At 38.1% G+C, this 23,162-nt stretch overlaps 1 protein-coding gene across 4 annotated transcripts in view; it reads left to right on the top strand.

The window, feature by feature from the left end:
- Positions 1 to 23,162, top strand: part of trim33 (tripartite motif containing 33) — a 52,350-nt gene that overhangs the window by 11,328 nt on the left and 17,860 nt on the right. For 2 of the 4 annotated variants that reach the window (XM_038298527.1, XM_038298528.1), the window contains exons 5-12: positions 2,745 to 2,861; positions 2,956 to 3,070; positions 15,911 to 16,057; positions 16,428 to 16,545; positions 16,787 to 17,103; positions 20,479 to 20,670; positions 22,196 to 22,252; positions 22,501 to 22,701. In XM_038298527.1, coding sequence (XP_038154455.1) covers positions 2,745 to 2,861; positions 2,956 to 3,070; positions 15,911 to 16,057; positions 16,428 to 16,545; positions 16,787 to 17,103; positions 20,479 to 20,670; positions 22,196 to 22,252; positions 22,501 to 22,701 — 1,264 coding nt within the window. The remainder of the gene's footprint in view (positions 1 to 2,744; positions 2,862 to 2,955; positions 3,071 to 15,910; positions 16,058 to 16,427; positions 16,546 to 16,786; positions 17,104 to 20,478; positions 20,671 to 22,195; positions 22,253 to 22,500; positions 22,702 to 23,162) is intronic. The other 2 variants (XM_038298530.1, XM_038298529.1) reach the window with 1 other exon arrangement.

Below are 23,162 nucleotides of genomic sequence, written 5' to 3'. Positions count from 1 at the left end.
TAAATATAGCTGCAAAACTGCATTACACTAACAGAGATTCAAAGATTTGGAGAAAAAAAAAATATAGGCCAAGTCCACCTTTGTCATCCAATCATAAAATTACATGAATACTCTTAAGCTTGGTTCCTTAATACATTTTAAAAATAGAACATCCACCACTTTAACACAATTTGGAGTTGCAAACCAAGCTTAAAAATATCTCCGCTGTCACACTGTTCCAAATTCTCCAATTGGATGTTGAAAATCACATGCGAGTTACATGTTTAGGTCTCATCTTAGGTCACGCCTCGAGCTCCACTTTGTTTCTAGCGGCGAGCATACTGAGGTGAGGGAAAAGCTGCTTAGGGTAGTGTAAGATTATGTAATGTTAGTGCTTTGTGGAGTCATTACTGAGATATTTAAGTCAGTTTCAGTGTTGTGTCATGCAGTGATGCATCATGGCATAATATTTTGTCAAGTCAAAGAGAATGTATGGCAGCCTGACTTGTCTGGTCAATACATTTATTTTTGTTACAGCATCAAACGTCTAGAAACCGTTACCATAATTTCTTATGTCATGAAAATGGGGACATGCTAATTCACTAGCTGAGAGGAACGGGAAATAGGTTAGAATCTCAATGTTACCTTTTATTCTCCCACTTGAATCAGTGCCAACAGACCTACAGAATTATTGTTCACCCATAAAAATTATGTTTGAATGTTTTTGTTTTTTTGGATTAAAGTTTTTTCCATGAGTTAATAAATAACATCCATATAAAAGAAGTTTCCTTCAATTTACTGCTATTTAGAAGAGAATTAATGCTGGAGTGAAGGCACTAGAGCAGAAACGTGTTCGATCGAGAGTCGGAGCCAAAACTGAAAGTAATTATTCTAGAAAGAATAACAGCGTGTCAGAGCGATTTACATATTCGTTTTTTTAATTCAGTGACACGATGGTTCTGTTTAGTTAAATAATAAAAATGTTTTGTTAAATCTTATAGATAACCTTAGATTTTTTTTTCAGTCAGTATTTAATAAAACTGACAGACTAAATAGTTAAAATAAATGAAACAATGAATAAATGAGGATAATGATGAATTATTTTTAATTCAAATTGTAATAAAGAATGTTAAGAACCTCATGTCAATCAAATGATTTTCTTGATACAAGAGAAAAAGGGGGTTTAAATAGGGGGACCATATTTTCATTTGGGAAAACCAGGACACCTTGGAACCGGGGGGGTTGATTGAAAGACCCAAATGTCTCATCATCGGGATTTGCTCCGTGATGAGAGGAAATGTTACTTGTTACAAGTTGTTTTAATGGTTATAGAGTCAGATATGTGGCGGTAATGTTTGATTTATCTAAAGGTTTTAATCTGTTACTGTGTAAATGGGTTTGGCTGTAATTAAAGGACAGATTCTAATAGATCTGCAGAGTGGGGACTATAAATCTGATGGGAGTTTAATTTGTTTATTGTTGTTTTGCACAATATGCTTCACTAAGTACTTTTTGTTGTTGAATATTAGAGATTTTGCAGATACATTTTGTAGATACATTGTTTAGATTTACTTATATATTTCTAACCCTTTTATAGAATAGAATAGAAAATCCCTTTATTGTCCCACAATGGGCAAATTTACAGCAGCAGAACGATTATTGAAAATGGTCACACAAATGAGGACCTTAGAGAAATGTATAAGAATAACATAATAGGGAAGAGTTCAAATATAAAAAATAAAATTCTGTAAAGTGTTTTAACAATATAAAACTGGAGAATTAATAACCAATATGCAGCTATGGACATTTTTACAGTAATGGATATTTGAAAATAGCAGCAACATCAGAGATGTGCAGAATGACAGCAGCAGGTTATTTAACTGACTAAGGTTTCTATCATTACATTTGATTTTATTTGTTCCTGCTCACGGTGGTTGGAACCTTTATTCCACTCTGGATTCTTGTGAGTGTAGTCTTTGTTCACTTTAACTTTAAAAAAAATAAATAAATAAACAGTTTTGAAAACCTCAGTATTCATTCTTTTCCTGCTTTGTGTGTTAACTTTCACGGTTGCTAAGCAACAGAGCATACGTGCGGTAAAACCCGCCGAAGGGAGGACCAGTTCGAATTTACGGCCAAAACTCTTCCGGCCTCCTTATTTTCAAGGACTTCGAAGGATCCAGTCTAGGTAGACCGCGTCCTTGGAGGATGCAGCACAGGTTTTCGAACAGAGCCTCTGATTAAGAACAGGGCTGACCGCACTGATGCGGCTCAGGGATTACGTCACACGGAGCGTTGTGCGCAGTGAAATCAGGACATTTCCTCACTTTCTAAAAAAAACCCGGGACGTGAAATACGGATATGTCCCGGGAAATACGGACGTTTGGTCACCCTAGGTTTAAAGAAAAAGGCAGCTTATAAATTACTCTTTTGTTGATCAGTAAGATTAATCAACTTTAGATCAATTAAACGATAACTCGTGCCTGCACACCGTTAATTTATATTTAACTCTTTTGCAGTCATGAAACCTTTACAGCCTGTAAATATTAATGAGCACCAAGAAATGTATTATCTCAAGATTGAAAGAACAGAAAATTTGTTCTGATCAAGATATTTCCTGCTTCACAAAAAATCTGAAGTCAATACAATTTTCTGCTCTAAACCCTTAAAACCAGAAGAAGTTAAGTTGTTACCGAGTATGAACGGTAAAGTTCATTTATTTCAGTAAATCTGACTGAGACCTTTTCTTTTCCATTTTCCCCCAGGTACCAGTTTTTGGAGGAAGCTTTCCAGAACCATAAAGGAATCATCGAGGCCAACATGGCCAAACTACAGGATAAAAAGAACTATGTCCATTACTCTGTCTCTCAGTTGCAAAACAGGTGTGTTTAGGTTCCTCTTTTTTTTTTTTGTTCATATTGTATTTCTAAGAATCACTTCATTGTATGTTTGTTCTTTTTTCTTTCCCTAATCTAGGTTGAAAGAGCTTGGAGAGACTCATAGAAAAGTGGAACATGAGATCAAGATTGCTGTATTTACTCTCATAAATGAAATCAACAAAAAGGGCAAAGCGTTACTTCAGCAGCTGGAGGTAAGACTGTTAGAATTTATTGAAAAAGAAGAATCACTAGCTTTTAATACTAAAAGTTCAATGCATTACAACTACCTGGAAAGTATTATTGGGTGGCAAGTAGGGCTAAAATAATTAATCAGATTAATCGTGATTAATCGATTATTGAAATAATTGTAAACTAATTTAGTAATTGATTAATCGTTATCTGGAGTGTAGAGAGTCTTAAACATGCCTTTAGCTAACAGAGCAACCCACTCAGAGCAATAATTATACTAAAATTGTGAAACAAATATGTAAACATTGTGCGATTAAAATGAAAAACTATCCAAAACTCTTCAGGTGGAAAAGTTTGTCTAATTTCATAAAAATTCTTCTTTAAGGAACCTTTGGCTTTCTGATTATTATTCAATAAATCGAAATAGTCTTTAGTGGTAAGAGATTCTTATGAAATGTTTGAGTGGAAATATGAAGATTTCAAAGTGCTGCGGTTGAAACATTCTTCAAAGATGATTGACTGAGGCCATGCGGGCCAAAGGATGCTGCCGTTAGGCGCATTCTTTGGGTTGCCAATGGCGCCACTGTGAGGCGGTTTCCTTAGGGCACTGCCTTTCATCTCTCTGGAAATAGTGGAGAGTAGAGCAGAATATCTTCAGAACTGCTCCAAATGACACAAAACTCATATAGGAGTGTAGAACATGACGTAATAACGTAAAATCAAGGGCCCAATGTAAAAAAAACCCGGCATTCCCTTTTAAAAACACACTTCAGAGGTCCAAGGATTCATGATTGACCAGAAGGCCAGGCTCTCAATCACTGCTCTAATTCACTGTTTCCCAACCGTAGACCTCAGGGCAGGTTGTCCTGTGTGGTTTGGGTGTTTCCCTGCTGCCACACACCTTACTTGAATCAATATCTGATTGACAGGCTTCTGCAACACCGGTGATTTCTGAGGAAGCAATGCAGTAATTCCAGTTAGGTGTGCTGGAGCACAGACACTTGCTGAATATGCAGCACAGTGGGGTCTGAGGACCAGGGCTGGGAAACACTTCTCTGATTCATCCCAAACAGGGAAGGGTAGAAGTCGTCTCCACCAAGATTGGAGCGTGGAATTGCCCTCAATCTGTTGGTATGCTGAAGCATTCAGATATCCTTTTTTTGACAGGACCTGAAGCTTTGTTTATGTTTGGTGCGCGTACGTTCAGCATGGAGATAAAGATCTGTGGTCTAGGGTCGAAACAATTTTACCAAAAAATAAAAAATGTGATTATTTTGAACTAATATTAATATAGAGGTTTTATATCGATTTTCAGCTACAGCTTCATACTCAAACGGTCCATATTCATTTAACCTGTTTCTTTTTTTTAGAACTTATACTTTTATTATTTTTTACAGAGCAATTGTACAGCCACGCATCAATGGTACATAACACAAAAGTTGAAAATATACAGTTTTCCAAAAAAAAAACAAAAATGAACATCTTAGCTTGATGCCTTATAATCACAGCCTCGAATTTGTAGGCACATCATCCTGAGACCCCAGCATAAGCATACACTTTGGATGGAATAGCTCAACACCATATGCAAGAAACAAACTTGTTAAGCTTATTTACATCAACATAGCTTCTGCTGGCCCCCAGCGGAGGCTAAAGGTGGTTTTTTGAAGTCTTAATGAGTAGGTTATCTTTTCCATTGTGTACAACTCTCTTACTTTTTGTACCCATAAATCATAGGAAGGAGGCTCCAACTGCATCCACCTGATTGTAATGCATTTCAGGGCTGCTGTAAAAAGAACATTCAACAGATAAGTTTTGGCCCGTCCTTGCAAACCCTCCGGTATAATACCAAGTACCGCAACAGTAGCATCCCTCGGTATAACCTCTGTGAAGATCTGGTTCATAGTCCTGTACACCTCATCCCAAAAGTTTAGTAGTTTGGGACATGACCAGAAAATGTGTGTATGATTGGGGACCGCTGGGCCACAGTTTCTCCAACACAAGCTTGGTACTCTAGGATCCATCTTGGCAACAACATCCGGGGTCCTAAAATATCTACTTATGATTTTCCATTTATATTCCCGCCACGTATTGGAGTTTGTAACTCGATGTGCCTCAGTCCAGACTCCCTCCCATGTTTCATCAGAGATTATTCTGGCTGTCTCTGCCTCCCATCTTTGTTTTGTCCTAGTGGGATCGTTGAGGTTCATTGACAGAAATACACTGTATAACTTTGCTATCAATTTTTTATCTCCTCCCCCTTTCTGAAAATGAATTAGGAGTTTTTCAATTGGTGAGGAGTTAAGCACTCTTTCCCAGTCCCTGTGTGCAACTAGAAATGAGCGCAGCTGTAAATATCTAAAGAAATCACTTTTCTGGAGATGAAAATTCCTGCATAGCTCTTCAAATGACATAAGGTTGTTCTTGTGGATCAACTGATGAAGAAATGTAAGCCCCTGTTCAGCCCATTTAGAAAACGTTTTGTCCAATAAATTGGGTGTGAAGGATTGAATATGTCCAATGCTTGATAAAGTTGATAAGCCTCTTGGTAGCTTGAAAGAAATTCGCACTTTATTCCAAATGTCAAAAGTGGTTTTAGTCCACAATGGCAGCTCCTTTACTGGAATATCTAAAAATGGCAAAACTTTTAATGGTACTGAGCACTTTGCTTGCTCAATGCTCAGCCATCTTGTTTGAGAATCCTGTTGGATCCATGAAATTAAAGGTTTTAACTGAGCTGCCCAGAAATAATATTTTAAAACAGGGAGCTTAAGACCGCCTTCTGTCTTACTTCTTTGTAGTGTTTTATATTTTATGCGAGGGCGATTGCTTTGCCATATGAATTTTGATATACTTTTATCCAATTCAATGAATGTGGCCCTAGGTATGCTAACCGGTAACATCTGGAACAAATACAGTAATCTAGGTAACAAATTCATGCGAATGGTTTCAATGCGACCGAGGAGGGACAAGGGCAGTGCTGACCACCTCTCCAGGTCATTTTTAATTGTAGTCAATATTTTACTGTAATTGACATGATACAAATCTTTTAATGAAAGAGGAATGCTGATGCCTAGGTATTTAATGCCCTCCTTTGGCCACCTAAAGCCGCTCTGTTGTTTGACCTCCAGTGGAATATTGCTATTGATATCTATTGCTTCTGTTTTATCAACATTTATTTTATAACCAGAAAAATTGCCATAAACAGAAATCATTTCCTTCAGACGTTGAATTGAGGATGTCGGATCAGCCATATATAGAAGTACATCATCTGCGTAAAGGGATATTTTATGTTCCTCTGTGCCAATCAAAATCCCTTTAATTTCATCAATGTCTCTAATGAGCTGGGCCAGTGGTTCAATGCTAATTGCAAACAAAAGAGGTGACAGAGGACACCCCTGCCTGCATCCGCGCTCCAATTTGAAACTCGCCGACCTGAAACCATTAACTCTTACAGCCGCTTGTGGGGATGAATATAATGTATGTATCCAATCTATGAATTTCGGCCCAAATTTAAATCTCTTTAATGTTTGAATAAGGTATCTCCATGATACGCGGTCAAAGGCCTTTTGGGCATCTAAAGACACTACAGCTGTCATAGCTTTATTTTCTTTTTGGTGAGAGATAATATTTAATAAACGCCGTAAATTATTTCCATAATGCCTCCCGACAATGAATCCGGTTTGATCTGGATGTATGATTTTATTTATTATGACATTTAATCGTCTTGCCAGAATACCAGTTAGAATGCGTACATCCACGTTAAGCATTGATAATGGCCTATATGACCCACAGTCAGTAGGGTCCTTACCTTCTTTATGTAATACAACTATTGTGGCATCAGACCAAGATGGCGCCATTGTTTTAGTTTCTGAAGAAAAGCGATATGCTTCTAATAATAGTGGACTAACGATGTCTATGAAACACTTATAGAATTCATTTATGAAACCATCAGGACCAGGACTTTTGTTATTTTTAAGGGAAGAGACAACATTTTTTATTTCTTCTTCTTGAATTGGCTGATCTAATTGTTTAGCTACAGTATCAGATAATTCTGAAATATTTATATTTTGTAAGTAGTCTGCTATTTTATTCTCATCGTCACAAGTGTCCGTGTCTCGGTATAAAACCTTATAAAATTCCGCAAATGTTTCAGCAATATCTTTTGGTTTTAAGATGGATTTATTGCCCGATTTCAGCTTTAAAACTACGTTTGAGGACTGTTGTTTTTTAAGTCGGAAGGCCAAGAGTCTGCTCGCTCTATTTCCATTTTCATAATACTGCTGCTTGGCAAAACGAAGGTTACCTTCTATCTTTTCCGATAGCAAATCTTGGAGCTCTCTCCGTGCAGTGTTCAAATCATTCAGGATCCCGGATGCTCTAGTCTTTTTATGTTGAAGATCCAGATCTTGGATTCTATCTTCTAAGTATTTCTGTTTGGCTGCCTTTTGTCTTTTTTTTGCTGTTGTATAGGAGATGATACTACCTCTTAAATAAGCCTTTGCACAGTCCCACAACATAATAGGAGATGTTTCAGGGGTATTGTTTATGTCCAAATAATTTTTGAGATCTAATTTAACAAAATTTATGAATTCTTGGTCATTAAGAAGGGAGGCATTAAGTCTCCATTGCTTAAATGATGGTGTCAATCCTATATTCCACTCGAGGGTAACGGGTGCATGGTCAGAGATTGTGATGGGCGATATTATGATATCCTCAACTCTGTGTAGTTCGGCCTTGGTGGTAAAAAAGTAATCTATTCGTGAGTAAGATGCATGTCGATTTGAGTAAAATGTACAATTTCTATTTTTGGGGAATTTGGATCGCCATACATCCACTAATCCGGCTTCCACAGACATATTTTTAAGCATTTTACCCATCTTAGATATGGGTGTCCGAGAGAGTGGTTGTCTATCTAGATTTGACATTACACAATTAAAATCCCCTCCGACGATCAGCAGACCAGAACTGTATTCTGTAATCATATTGAAAACTGACTGAATAAACCCTGGTACATCTTCATTAGGGGCATATACATTTATAAAGGATACAGCTGTTCCATCAATTATCCCATTTACCAATATAAATCTACCCTCTTTGTCTTTATGTACCAACGTTTCAGTGAAATTTATTTGCCTATGTATTAATATAGCAACACCCCTTTTTCTACCAGAGCAATGTGACGAGTAGTAAACTTTATCAGCCCAAGACCTATTTAATTTTATATGCTCCATATCTGATAGGTGTGTTTCTTGTAACAGTGCTACGTGACATTTTGATTGTCTGAGTTGCAGCAAAACTTTTTTTCTTTTGATTGGACTATGCAAACCCCTCACGTTATAACTTGTTACAGTTAGTGTACTCATAATTAATTTAATTTAAAATATATATGTGATAGTATTGTATTGGAGGCAGAGACGGCCATTTGACTGGTGGGACCAAGCATTTGAATAACATGAACGCTGAAAACCAAGATGATGCAATAAAATAAAAGTAGTGAGGCTTTGCTGTACAAAATTGTCAAGACTAAGATTCAGAAGCTCTGTTTTTTTAAATGCAATAAGATCCTCGGGGAACAGAGGGATCAAAACGCAGAAAACACAATTAAAAAAGTGCATAACTAACATAATGCAAAGTAGTGGGTTTAAGACCCTAGCCACTATAAGAGCAGCAACAAACACAACCGAAAGAGACGGATGTGTGCAAAAACAACAAAAACAAGAGAGATCAAAAATGTGGAAGTCCAGGCTCCCGCAGGGGAAATAAATATATGTACTTTAACCACAGTGTAGAACCTACTGGTATTATGAATGTAACTAAATTATGACTAATTATGACTTTATAGTATTTAACCAAGTTAGAAGTGACAGTGTTACACACCCTTTAAACATACCAGTTTAGAAATGTGACATTACCAAACACAGTCACAGTTGGTATTTAAGCAGTTTCAGATCCAGTTATTGCAGCAGGAATGGTCTTCCGTATGTAGTCCATGGCCTTCACAGGATCTCGAAACTCCTTACTGTCCTCTTTATATGTTATTTTGAGTCTTGCTGGATAAAGTAATCCAAAGCGCACATCGCTTCGCCCCCGTAATACTTTCCGTGCATCAGAGAAGGCTGCGCGTGCTTTGGCCACACTGGTGGTGTAATCCGGGAAGATTGCGATTCTTTTACCCTGGTAAGTCAGCGGGGCCTTGTCCCTGGCTCTTCTCAGGATGTCAGCGGCGTCTCCATCATAGTGCAGCTTAGCGATGATCACACGGGGTCTTTCTCCGCCGCCCGGTTTCGTCAGCGCAGCTGTTCGGTGTGAGCGATCGACTTTTACATCCCGGTCCATCTGAAGCACTTCTCTGATGATTTTTGAGACCTCCTTAGGATTGGCGGAGTTGGGATATTCCTCGACCCCAACCAGGGGCGTTGCTAGGCACAAAGCTTTACTGGGGCACTGGCCCCCTAGTGCATATGCCCCTCCTTCCATACATAAATACAGACAAGCACACTGCCCAACCCTGATACATTCCTACCAAAATTACCAGTTGAGATATTAATGAGTATAAGAGCATATTTGTTTTAACAAACATGAACATTTTCAACATTGCAGCTATAAAAAATAAGACATCAACAACTTTAAAAATAAAAAGTTTCCTTATACACATTCTGAAGTAATCATTAATTCCTAGGTTTCCGAGTTTTAGTTCAGGGGAAAGTTTAACTCAACCCGAACTAAGTTTTCCTTTTATTTTTTGAGCATTAAAGTGTACCTCCTATTTTTCATTTTTGCAAAGTGGTCAATCACTTGTGACTCAGCTTAGGAAGTTCTTCCTTTTCAACTGATAAAATAGCAAGATGATGGAGCCTATCTTGTCCCATTGTGCACCTCGGCCAAGTGTGGAGCCTTCTCAACACACTGAATGACCTTTCACAACTCCATCTGTAGACTGGGATTGTGAGGGAGATCTGGATGACCTGCTTTAGTGTTGGGAATATGATGTTATCAAGCAAGTTGAAAACACACTGCATATCCTTGATAACAAGGCTTTCTTTTTTAACCAGGAAAAGCTCAAACCATTTTGAATTAAATGAACGTTTTTTTACTCCAAATTTGCCCCAGGGGATAGTGGGACAACTTCACTTGTTTAGGACCATCATGCTTTCCCCCTAAGTCCCTAATGTCCCCTTCTTGTTTGTGGAAGCTGGTTGTTGCATCCTCATCACCTTCATGGTCCTGTCTCTCCTGTCTTTCACCTGTCTCTTGCCTGTCAGTCTCGCCTCCTCCTCCCTTTCCTACTCCAGCACCTGCATTCTCATTCTCTACAGCAAACATAAAAAAAAAACGCAAATTTATAATTATGTAAATATCTATCATATTACTTATAACGTTCCTAATGTAACTGGTTACATTAAATCACTAATTCATTACGGGACCTTACCTCCCTCTCTCTCATCTTGTTTTACTGCTTCCCTGTCTCTGCTTCGTGTGAGGAATTTCCTGATATCCATCTACAAACCAATGCAGTAATTTTCAGTTAGTATCTTATAAATCATGTGGTTTCACTGGGAAAATAATAAAATTGACAGGTAAGAAACATTACCAGAACTAAAAATGCGTCGCGGCCGCACAGTGTCCCATCCAACTCAGTTGAGAGCGGCGTGTTAGTTTACCTGCAGTTCATGCAGTGACATGCGGTGACGTGGGGGCGCTAATACATCCTCAATTTGGAGTTACCAACACACTTGCTGCGCATTTGAGTAGAAATATACGTCTCCTTCCGTTGGAAATATCTAAATTGATGCATTAAAAAAATGTAATACTGTTGCAAATATTCATGAGATTTATACTGGGGCACAGCTCATTTATACTGGGGCACGTGCCCCAGTAAATGGGGTCCGGCGACGCCGATGACCCCAACTATACGAATATTTCCGCGCCTCATCCTCCCCTCCATGTCTTCGCACCTGTCTCGTATCTTAACCAGCTCGCTTTGAAGGTCGGTAACTATAGTCTGCAGTGAGTTCACCTCATCAGACCATGTAGACAGTCCACTTTTCACATCTTCAACGTCTGATTTAATTGAGGTGATTTCTGCACGGGTGGCGGTGGAATTACTAGCAATTTCGGCCCTCACTGCATTGAGATCAGCTCTGAGAGCGGTGAACTCCTCGGACAGAGCGCTTCTCATTTCCTCCCTTATGATTTTGGAGATTTCCCCCCGTAAGGAGGTTAGGATATCGGCTTTCAGCTCTTCACACATACCAGGGCTCTTGGGTTGCGGGTTTTCGTCCTCTAGAGTGCGCAGCTTCGTGGATCTGGTGTTAGCAGTTAGCTTTGCCGTGCTACCGTCGTATTTGAATTTGCGAAGTTTATCCGCCATTTATCGAGTAGCGTCCACCGGAACGGAATTCTTTATAGTCCAGGGTCACTATTAAACCAATTTAGGTCACAATTAGTGAGAAGTTGTGTTTTTTTAAACGAAAATGTTGATATGCCTGCAGGAGCTCTGAAATATCCGACTTTACTCCATCTTGGCTCACTAGCGCCCCCCCATTTAACCTGTTTCTATAGAAACTCCACGTTCCTGTTCATACAACTAAAGGGCAGATTATACTTCACAGAGACACAGAGACAGATTTGACGGTTGCAGAGGCTATGCATCAGAAGCATAAATTGGCCTTCAGTGATTTTGTGTGTCAGAGATGGAAACAAATATTTGGTTCTGTCGTGGATATCCTCCCAACGACGTAAAAATTTATATTAAGTCTTATAAAAATTCAGAGTTCTTAAAAAGCAGTTGAAAAGTCTTCAAACAATGGTCAAAAAACAGGCAGAGGCAGCTGGTCCAGTGTGGCTCCTCCCCAACCCCCCCCCCCCCCCCCCCCCCCCCCCCTATTTTTAAGTAATTTTAGGCACTTTTCCGCGGGTATCTTTAATATCTTTTTATCTACCGGTGTAAACCCCCCAAAGTACAATTTCTATATGTTTTAATCAAAGCCTTGTCCCTTTGAAGGCCATGGTGATACACATTGTAGTTTCATTAAAAACTTCACATATCAAAATAACTTTGGTGTTTATCATTGATATGTCAAAACAACGTTTCATTAAAACATCAAGCATAACTTTGATGTTTGACCATTAAAACATCACACAGCGGCATACCTTTGTTGTTTAACCTTGAAATGTCAAAATAACTCATCCTTTGGTTTTCCCAATGCATACATCAAAGCCTTGGGTTTTTTCTAATGCCATATTTCGTCCCTCCTAATCTTAACTTAACCTTCAAACAGCCATGCACATATTACTTTTCTTAGATACATAATGAAGCACACCATTTGACCATTATAACACAAATATATTTATTGTGAGACATTTATCCACTATTCTATTCATGGTGCAGTATTAATTCACTACAGTTCTTGAACAAACAGTTTTTCAAATTAGTTTATCTGTTGACTATTTTTTCCCAGTTAGTGGTCAAATGACAAAAGGTAGTAATTTTTTTCTTTTCTTTCTTGTACATATTTCAGATTAGATGTATCTAAACTTTCACGTTTCACGAGTCCTGGATAGAGCAGGTATAAAGATAGAGACTTTTTTGACACAGTGTTTGTTAGGTGTGGGAAGAAAGTGCTGTGGAGTCTTTTGGCTGTGCTTCATAGCACCTTATCTGTAGCTGAGGCAGTCATAAGCTACGTTTACATGAGCAAAATTTCCCCGATCCGATCCAAACCTTGGTTGATCGGAAATTCAAAATCTCCGTTTACATGGACACTAAATGAAATGATCTGATCATGACGTGTGTATACATGTACCAAGCGTTGGATCAGATTAAATCTTTTAAGCATGCGCAGAACTTCCTGCCAAACTTGGCAGTTCTGTCTGCGTCTGGTTTTTAGGAGGCCTGACAAACGATGCGCTCGGAGCGAGCGGAAAGAAAAAAGGAGAGAGGAGGAAAAAAGCGCTTGGCAGCGAAGTGTCCGAGAGAAAATGTAGAGAATGAGCGATTGAACCGGCGTGGGAGAGCGAGTGGGCTGTGGAGAGAGAAAAGAGGAAGAGGAGGAGGATAAATTCCTGCTTCCTGCAGCTTTAAATGAACTTGAGTGTATAAGTCGGCGTTCCTAGATTCCTCCCGCCATGTTGTTCACAACAAGAGCAACCGGTGGTTTCCTGTTGTTGACAAGGCGGAAAAACGTCACGCTGACGTCGCACACATGCGCAGTGAAGATTATTTTACTCTTAAGATCCGAATGGGTGTTTACATGGACGGCAATCGGAATGGCGATCGGCAAAAACCACCTATCTCATTCGGAATTAAATTTAGATCCGATCGGACCGAATCGGATTAGAATCTTCAGTCTGAGATGTTTACATGAAACATTTTTGATCTGATCAGGCCTTCAATCCGATTAGTTGTGTCCATGTAAACGTAGCTACAGTGGAAGAAGTGGACCGACTCAAACCACAGTCAACATGGATTCAAAAATAACTAAATGATCAATATCTTCTGAGTAACTTATACAGCACTTGCTTGTTTATCTATACCTAAAATTTTGCTGGGGGAAATATCACAATATATAGTAATATTGTGATATCATATTGTAAAATTCAGCTTGATTAAAAGCAGAACTCACAAATACTCAAGGGTTTTTTTTTCACAGGAAAAACAGAACTAAGTGTTACATTATAAATCTGAGATGAAAGAAAAGAAAAATCCAACCACTTAGAGAGAAAGATTTATTAAAACAATAATAATAAAATAAAAATCGCACAACTACCAAGAATCCAAAGTTTCATTCAATAATATTTCAGTATAAATAGATCAATAACCCAAAAAACCTTCGCAACCAATTTATAAGTAAACTCAAAGTCTCAATTTATATCCGCAAAAAACAAACAAAAACATCCCTAATAACTGAAAGTCCAAAACTGTCCGTTCTTTTTATTTTTAATAATAATGTCCAAACAGGAGTTCCATATGCTCCGACCCAAAGTAAAATCCTGGAAGCGTTGAAAAAAGATTAAAAAAGGTGGTACCACCAAAAATCCAAAAAAAGAAAGAAAAATAAGGTCCAGATCTCAACGGAGCGTCTTTCATTTCCCTGGGCGGCGTCTCCTTGCACCATGCGGCGTCCTCTGGGTGCAAACTCCGATCAGTTTTCTATATGATGGGACAAACTCTGACTGGGTTTTATCTTTCTTCTTTATTTTTTGACTTGTTTTTAACATGCAACCAGACAAAAACTCCCGCTGCACAGACCTGTCAGTGCGCGTCTTCCTCACTTGTCGAGCCACGCGCGCCGACCCACACGCCCCTTTTTATTGAGAAATTTCTCAACACCAAAACAACCCAGCATATTAATTCCCATCATCGTTTTTTAACCAGTGGAGATTTGAAATAATATTACCAATGACACAACTGTTCTACAAGACAGTTTGTTATCGGTACTCTTTAATGTACTTTATACAAAAAGAGAAAAATAACATAGTGGTTATGTTGCAGTGTAATGATCAGGCTTTTAGCTTGCAATGCATATGGTCATAAATTATACGCCCTGTTTTTGTGTTGTACGCCTTAATTTCCCCCCAAAATATGGTGGAATATCTTATGTCCCTACGGACAACTTAATTGGCATGGACAAGCACGCTGCGCTGTTTGAAAGCAGGTTTATAGAAATTGGACAAAATACAACATTAAACAATAATTCCAATAAAGCCATTAACACAACATACTAGTTAATTGGAACATACGGGAAGCTTGTGGGCCACTTTTCCCATAGCTGAAAGAAAAAAGAAACTTGTAATTCTCTATTTTGTCCTTGATATTCTAGCACAAAGAATCATGACACCATTCATGTATAATATCCCAAATTGCAATATAGTCCACAATAATCGCAATCGCACATTTTCATCAAATCGTGCATTATTAAACCACATGTCAGCGTCTCTCCGCACACCAGTTAAAACTTTAAATATATCAGCAGGTGACGTTGGCCTCGTCGTTTGAAAAATGATCCCATATGAGAGCAAAAGGAAGAGATGGAGGGAAATCCCAGACGCCATTTATTACGTTATTTAAATGTATTTTAGAAGCTGTAATGCCTGTGATGTGATCTTATTCAGTGTTTTGTAGTGTAATCAATGTACTCAATGTTAAAACTTTTTGTGCTTTGTTAAAATTCCCAGCATGTAAATATCGATGCAATTAGTTTAGAGATGCTCTTATAACGCTCTAATTTTCGGACTGTGTTTTTTTTTTAACCTTTGTTTTTTTGTTTTTTTTTTTCATTTGAGGTCAGGTTCTTTTTAGTCTGCCTTTTTTTTATGCACAAAAGAGGCCTTTTTTATTGAGTGTTGTATTTTTGCTTTGTTTCCTGTTTGGTTTCTAGGATCTCGTTAAAGGTCTAATACCGACACCAAAAGACATAATGTAGCAGGAATATTTGTGATGAACATTGAGGCGGTTAAAATAAAATGTTAATATATCGCAATATTAGATTTTCTTCATATCGCCCAGCCATGTCACTAACATTATACAACACAAACTATTATTGCAGGAAGAGATTGTTTAATGGAGTAATGGAGCTCCTTCTTATACACAACAGTCTTTGTTTATTAGGTAATCTGGTGATTTTTATTTTTATTTTATTTATTCAGATCTTTAGCCCAAGCAACTACAAATGTTTTTTCTTTTTTTCCCTAAATTTCCTTCTTTATCCCCTTATTGCAATTAAAAAAACAACCAAAGGCCTCCTGAAGTAGTAAGGTATAATGTTGTAAATGTTAAACCAGGCATTTGTTTAGACAGGAATAATTTAGCAGGAAAAGTTTAGCATTTCGATTCTCTTATTTTTACCTCCCTTTTTATTCAGAGCGTGAACAAAGAGAGGAGCATGAGGCTAATGGCTCAGCATAAGGACACCACCCAGCTGGCTCAACAGATCTACCATGTGCTCAACTTTTGCAACTGGGCCATCACTTCTGGCAGCAGCACAGCGTTACTCTACAGCAAGAGGCCGGTACGTTTGTTATGAGCTTCTTCGACCAAATAGGCTTTGCAAAACTCTTCAGGCAGATTATAAACGCACAAAAAGAGGTTTGGCTTGACGAAAATTCAAGATTGAGTTTTAACAGAGCATTAGGTTTGTCACAGGGCTGCAGTTGGTTGATGGAAACGGCTTGCATACATAAACATACTTGAATCACTTTTGTTTTTTTCTTTTTGGATTTAGTGATTTAAGAGAGACTAATCAAATGAGCTTATTTTCATCCTCTATTATGTTTTGTATTCTGTCCCCCAAAAACATGACAGATGATCATTTCAGTCGGCCTCATATGGCCATGCTTAATAATTGAATAACCTTATTCTGTATGTACAAATGGATGCAGATCATGTACCAACTTCGCCAGCTCTTCAAGGCAAGACTGGAGCCAGCCCCACAGTCCAATGGAGCCGTCCGGTTCTTCTGTGATCCAACCTTCTGGGCCAAAAATGTTGTGAATTTAGGTACGTATTTCTGCTCATGTCCATTCTTTGTGCATTTTCTTAATTCTTTTCAAAAATCTATTTTAATTGGTTTTGTTTTAGCCTATTTCCTTTTAGCAGAGGTGTGTAGAAAGGATAAAATATCTACGGTCGTAACTTCTAGATGACTTTTTCCAAATAAAAGAGATTTCACATGCGTTTTCAGTGTATGTCCCATCGTTAAATGACGGCCATTGACACCTGTTTTCTTCTTTAATTGTAGGTAATTTAGTTATTGAAAAGCCTCCTCCATCGGCACAACCTCCCAGTGTGATGTTAGGCGGACCGGCCATTTCACCAGGACAAGGTCACCCAGGCAAACATCCAGGACAGATCAACCTGGCTCAGCTTCGGCTGCAGCACATGCAACAAGCTGCTTATGCACAGCAAAAGCATCATCACCAACAGCAGCAGCAGCATCAGCAACAACAACAACAACAACAGCAGCAGCAGCAGCAGATTCAGCAACAAATGCGTTTAGCCTCCCAAATGTCCCAGCAGCATGCCAGGCAGGGTGGCCCGGCTATGGTTCAGCAGCAGGTATGGTTTCATTTATTGGTTAAAATTGTCTCTTTGGTTTCGAGTTGTTAGTTTTTAAAGGCTTTCAGTGGTTTATGATCATTATATCAATGCAGAAATCAGGTCTGAAAAAATTTTAATGGAAGTTTTATTAAGGTCTTCCATTACAGGTTGAACACACCATTTCTATGTTTAAGGGGTTGGATCAGATGTGCTAACTCTTAATTTTAAACCACAGGATTATTCAAAGCTTATCATAATGGTTACAGCTAATTTCATCTCAGTACATAAAGTAGGAGCTACTTTGAGTTGGTTGGGAACGGTACCGTTTACTATTAAACCAACCTTTGTCCTTCAACCAAACAGTGTAAAAACATTTAGAGATGTATAGGGCTGTACAATATGGCTGAAAATTATATTATGATATAAGTTTTACATATTGATAATTATTGATTAGTGTTTATGTTACCTGTTAATAAAAACCAAACTGTAATCCTATTATTAGAATAACCTTTAAAAGTAGTGGGCTTAGTTTGCTTGTCCCTCAGAATGACGTTTGTTTATGGAATTATTGAACATTTTATAACATGTTTTCTGTTTATGATAATTAGATATCTATTCCATTTATATCCATATTGAGCTATTGTTCAGCCCTAGTTGTATATATGAATTTTATCTGAAAGTCAGGAAGTTCTTCAAAGTTAAATTCTAAATAGGAACGGTTGAATTTTTGCATGGCTGCTGGGTTTTCAAATTCCACTTTTAGCTTCAGTAATAAAAATGTTTTTGTATGTAGGGGAGTCTAGATCTCAAAAATGTATCCCTGCACATAATGCTTTTATAGCCATGTTGGTGAACCTGTTAAAGTGCTGGTTTACATTCAGCTTAATAATGATTAGAGTTATAGAAATAGCAAAAGCTCCAGTTAGAGTACATTTGTGCTTATGCTAGTATTGCTACTGGAACAGCAACTTTATGTGTAGATAGGTGTCACTGTCTCTTGACCTTTAAAGGAGTATGATCAGTTGTGCGTTCATTAGAGAACTGTTTGTAGAGAACGTGATCAGCAGCCACATCCGTTTAGTTTTCCTTGATTACCACAAACCGGCCCTGCACGTTTTATTTTGGTTGTGTTGTCAGGTTTCTATTTAGAGCTGTTTGATAAAGAATGAGGGCGAAGGCTCCAAATAACTAATGGCCATATGCAACGTTTTAATTTCTGCTACAGAAATTGCAGCTTTAAGTATAATAGATACCAATCTTGACCAAATACAATATCAACATAATTCATAGATACTTTGATTACTTGTTTTGTATAGTGGGATGTTATGAAAAGACTTGATCGAATTACAGATGCTGGTCATAAAATTAGAATATCATGAAAAAGTAGATTGATTTCAGTAATTCCATTTAAAAAGTGAAACTTGTATATTATATTCATACATTACATACAAACTCATATATTTCAGATGTTTATTTTGTTTAATTTTGATGATTACAAATGACAACAAATGAAAATCTCAAATTCATCATATCAGAAAATTAGAATATTACTGAAGACCAATAAAAACAAAGGATTTATAGAAATGTTGGCCAACTGAAAAGTATGAACATGAAAAGCATGAGCATGTACAGCACTCAGTATTTAGTTGGGCCTCCTTTGGCCTGTATTACTGCAGCAATGCGGCGTGGCATGGAGTCGATCAGTCTGTGGCACTGCTCAGGTGTTATGATAGCCCAGGTTGCTCTAATAGTGGCTTTTAGCTCTTCTGAATTGTTGGGTCTGGTGTATTGCATCTTCTTCTTCACAATACCCCATAGATTTTCTATGGGGTTAAGGTCAGGAGAGTTTGCTGGCCAATTAAGAACAGGGATACCATGGTCCTTCAACCAGGTACTGGTAGCTTTGGCACTGTGTGCAGGTGCCAAGTCCTGTTGGAAAATGAAATCTGCATCTCCAAAAAGTTGGTCAGCTGCAGGAAGCATGAAGTGCTCTAAAACTTCCTGGTATGTGGCTGCGTTGACCCTGGACCTCAGAAAACACAATGGACCAACACCAGCAGATGACATGGCACCCCAAACCATCACTGACTGTGGAAACTTTACACTGGACTTCAAGCAACGTGGATGAAGTGCCTCTCTTCTTTTCCTCCAGACTCTGGGACCTTGATTTCCAAAGGAAATGCAAAATTTACTTTCATCAGAGAACATGACTTTGGACCACTCACCAGCAGTCCAGTCCTGTTTCTCTTTAGCCCAGGCAAGACGCTTCTGACGCTGTCTGTGGTTCAAGAGTGGCTTGACACAAGGAATGCGACAGCAGAAACCCATGTCTTTCATACGTCTGTGTGTGGTGGTTCTTGAAGCCCTCACTCCAGCTGCAGTCCACTCTTTGTGAATCTCCCCCACATTTTTGAATGGGTTTTGTTTCACAATCCTCTCCAGGGTGCGGTTATCTCTCTTGCTTGTACACTTTTTTCGACCACATCTTTTCCTTCCCTTCGCCTCTCTATTAATGTGCTTGGACACTGAGCTCTGTGAACAGCCAGCCTCTTTAGCGATGACCTTTTGTGTCTTGCCCTCCTTGTGCAAGGTGTCGATGGTCGTCTTTTGGACAACTGTCAAGTCAGCAGTCTTCCCCATGATTGTGTAGCCTATAGAACTAGACTGAAAGACCATTTAAAGGCTTTTGCAGGTGGTTTGAGTTAATTAGCTGATTAGAGTGTGGCACCAGGGGCCATCAATTTTGAACCTTTTCACAATATTCTAATTTTCTGATATGATGAATTTGAGATTTTCATTTGTTGTCATTTGTAATCATCAAAATTAAACAAAATAAACATCTGAAATATATGAGTTTGTATGTAATGTATGAATATAATATACAAGTTTCACTTTTTAAATGGAATTACTGAAATCAATCTACTTTTTCATGATATTCTAATTTTATGACCAGCACCTGTATATTACTCAAACACAGAACAATAGTTACCAACAACAGGTATTGGAACAACTGACCCATGTAGAATTAACCAGGGGCTTACAGAAACTTTAAACAGACATGGATAGAAGAATAGTTTTTCTATCAGCTTGATGCTTAAATTGGAGATTTTAGAGGGCCGACTTTTGAGTGATATGGAACCAATTTCCGTCACCAATAACAGATCCTTACATTCCTACAGATAACCGTTACTAATGCAGTCTGGCATGTAGAGGGGTCAGATTCTGGGTCACATTGGCTCAACTGAGGAGAGTCAGATCTGAGCATTTACACTTCTTTTCGCAGATTAATTATAAATATATTCCTAACTATTTCATGTTTGAACTTAAAAACATGACTGGCAGTTTGGCAAATGTATTCATGTGAATCTGCAAATGTGTGTCTGTTATGCCAAGCCTCCTAGACTCATCAGCATGCAGCAGCTTCAGAGAGCCGGGACTATTAACGGTGGGCCCAGTCCCTCTATGTTCCCCTCCTCCCATCATATGCGTCTAGCTGGTCCCCCACAGGGCCGAATGCCCACAGCTCAGCCCAGACACAACGGACAGCAGTATGCACCTCTGATGCAGCCTCAGTTGCAGAGACAGGTCAGTACATGACTGGACGCCATACATCTGACCAGTTCTGATGTTTTGGCAGATACTCTAGAGTTGTGACAGATGGTTCTTCCCCAAAGCAGCCATTAGATCATTTTTACTTTTGTTACTATTAGTCTTTATTCTGCATTTTTTTTATTCTTAATGGGAGTAATTAGGGGTACATTAGTAAATGAATTATGTTTTTCTACCAGCTGTGGTGGTCTTTTGGTGTTTGTGAGTGAGATCTTTGACATGGATGCATCAGCAAAGTGTGGCGCTAACAAATTTAGCTACAGAAGGGGTAAAGTTATTTATAAAATATTAAACATCTTTTATATTTTTATCATTTTGCTGAAAGGGTGAAACAAAAATAAACAGAAATGTTAAAGGATTTTTGAAGGGAGCTAATGGCTTTATTTATTTTTTTTTTGTTTAAGCATTGATTTTTATTAATAAGCAGCTTACTGAGTAATGGATCAGTTGATCGGCTTTTTACATCTTTAATGTTAGCAGGAAGCTAAGCTGATTATAATATTTAGCCCTTAATAGACAAGATGAGATGCATCTCTGTCCACAGGCATGGACATTTTCTTTTCGGCTTTCCAAACAAAATAAAAAAAAGTTATAGTTAGATTGGCAACAGTTTGACAGAAAGAAAGAAATGATTACGTGGTTAGATCTCCACATTTTATATGTTCAGGAATAGTTACCCCTCTGGGGATAAATGACTCCCCTCTTTAGGTTTGATGGACCAATATGGGTTGATCACAGGATGATATCCCTGACTAATAATTTGTAGTTTATCTGTTTTGACAGTAAAACCTTTATTAAACCTGATCTAGTTTATATTTAAAACAAAGAGGCAGCGGGTATTCCTTTATGTGGCGACTAAAATGATACATTACAAATGACAATGACGAAGCTGTTCTCAAAGATTGCTTCTGTTTTACAGCCTCCCTGCTGCATACATTTAAAAAGAAAAGAAGATTTTTGAGTAAAGAAATATATTTACTTTAATTCACAATCAGCAAATGGTGTACATTTAGTTGAACTTCAGTTGATTTATAATCTAATTATATAACTTATGATTATCTGATCAAAATAAACCATTCTTGATCAGATTTAATCTATATAAACTTACAAAAAAAGCTGACATTATAATTTAAAATAGATTTTCTATCCATACATGAAATTTGAATGGATTACTTTTATCTGATCAGAATTAAAAAGGCTTCTAGCTGATGATTGTATGAAATACCAAAAAATCTGAGACTACATCTTTAGACCAAGCATCTAAATGCTTAATTCTAATCCATTTTGGATACATTCTGGCCATCCAAAGAATAAATCTGTTTTTGAAGAAATGGAAGCATCTTAGGTCAGATCTGCATTATGATGCCCACCAATGTGTTTATGCTTTATGCTAAGATATTCGCCACTCGCAGACATGGAAATGTGCTTTTTGATTTCTACATGTGAGACGAGGTAGGAGAAACCTCCACTATATCCAGCCCCCTTTTTTTTCTGTGTCCAGATGTCTTTAGAATCTGAGATGAGCCACCAAAGGTTTCGTTTCTTACTCCAATCAGGGGTTTGGCACCTTTTCCTTCTTTATCATTTACATGTCTTGTGCAGCATGTGTGCTCAATCAACTGCATGATAATTAAAATCATGATGTGTCTAAGACATATTTGTATCATCATTTCTTAGATTTCTAGAGTAACCGTCTCTCCATCCATCTTCTCTCCTCGTTTGTTTTTGTTTGCTGTCTTCACTTCTTCCTTTTACTCTTTTTGTTTTATCCTCGCGCCTCCATTTTCTCACTCTATCTTTGTGCAGCATTCCAACCCGGGACACGCTGGCCCCTTTCCGGTGGCATCCCTGCATAACGCCAGTCCCACGAGTCCCACCAGCGCCAGCATGGCCGGGGCCCATGCTCACCGTGGTCCTGCCAGCCCCATTGTTGGTCCCATCGAGCTTATCCCCTCTGTTACTAACCCCGAAAACCTGCCCTGCCTACCTGAGATCCCGCCAATCCAGGTGTGCATATTTAACTAGAGTTTTACGCTTCTGATTAAATTACATGTAAGGAACCTCCAACCACTTTTTTATGCTTTACTAAAGACATATTGGCCAGATCGGAAAGTTAAAATTATTTTTTAGAAACCCCTGTTATTTTATTAAACTTTATTGAAAGACTAGTTCCATAGAAATGTGAAAAGTTCAAGATCATTTGTCATAGCACAATTCCTCACATTAAATATAATGTGAAACTATATAGTAACAATGTGTAAGGTATAGTTTTAAAATTTTGCTATAAAAAGAAGTTAAAGTTCCATTTCTAAAACTGACAACAGAACTACAACAGTAGAGCTGTGAGTAAAGCACCGCCTTTCAGAACTTACCATCTACTATTTAACATGCAACAATTAGTGCAATTAAAACACACTTTAGATTCCCTTGATTCTACCTGTAATTTGTGCGATCAACTTTACCAAGGA

Source organism: Cyprinodon tularosa, unplaced genomic scaffold (genome assembly GCF_016077235.1).
Source record: "Cyprinodon tularosa strain WSP-4 unplaced genomic scaffold, ASM1607723v1 ctg409, whole genome shotgun sequence".
NCBI lineage: Eukaryota > Metazoa > Chordata > Actinopteri > Cyprinodontiformes > Cyprinodontidae > Cyprinodon > Cyprinodon tularosa.
This window is presented reverse-complemented; position numbering and strand designations above follow the sequence as displayed.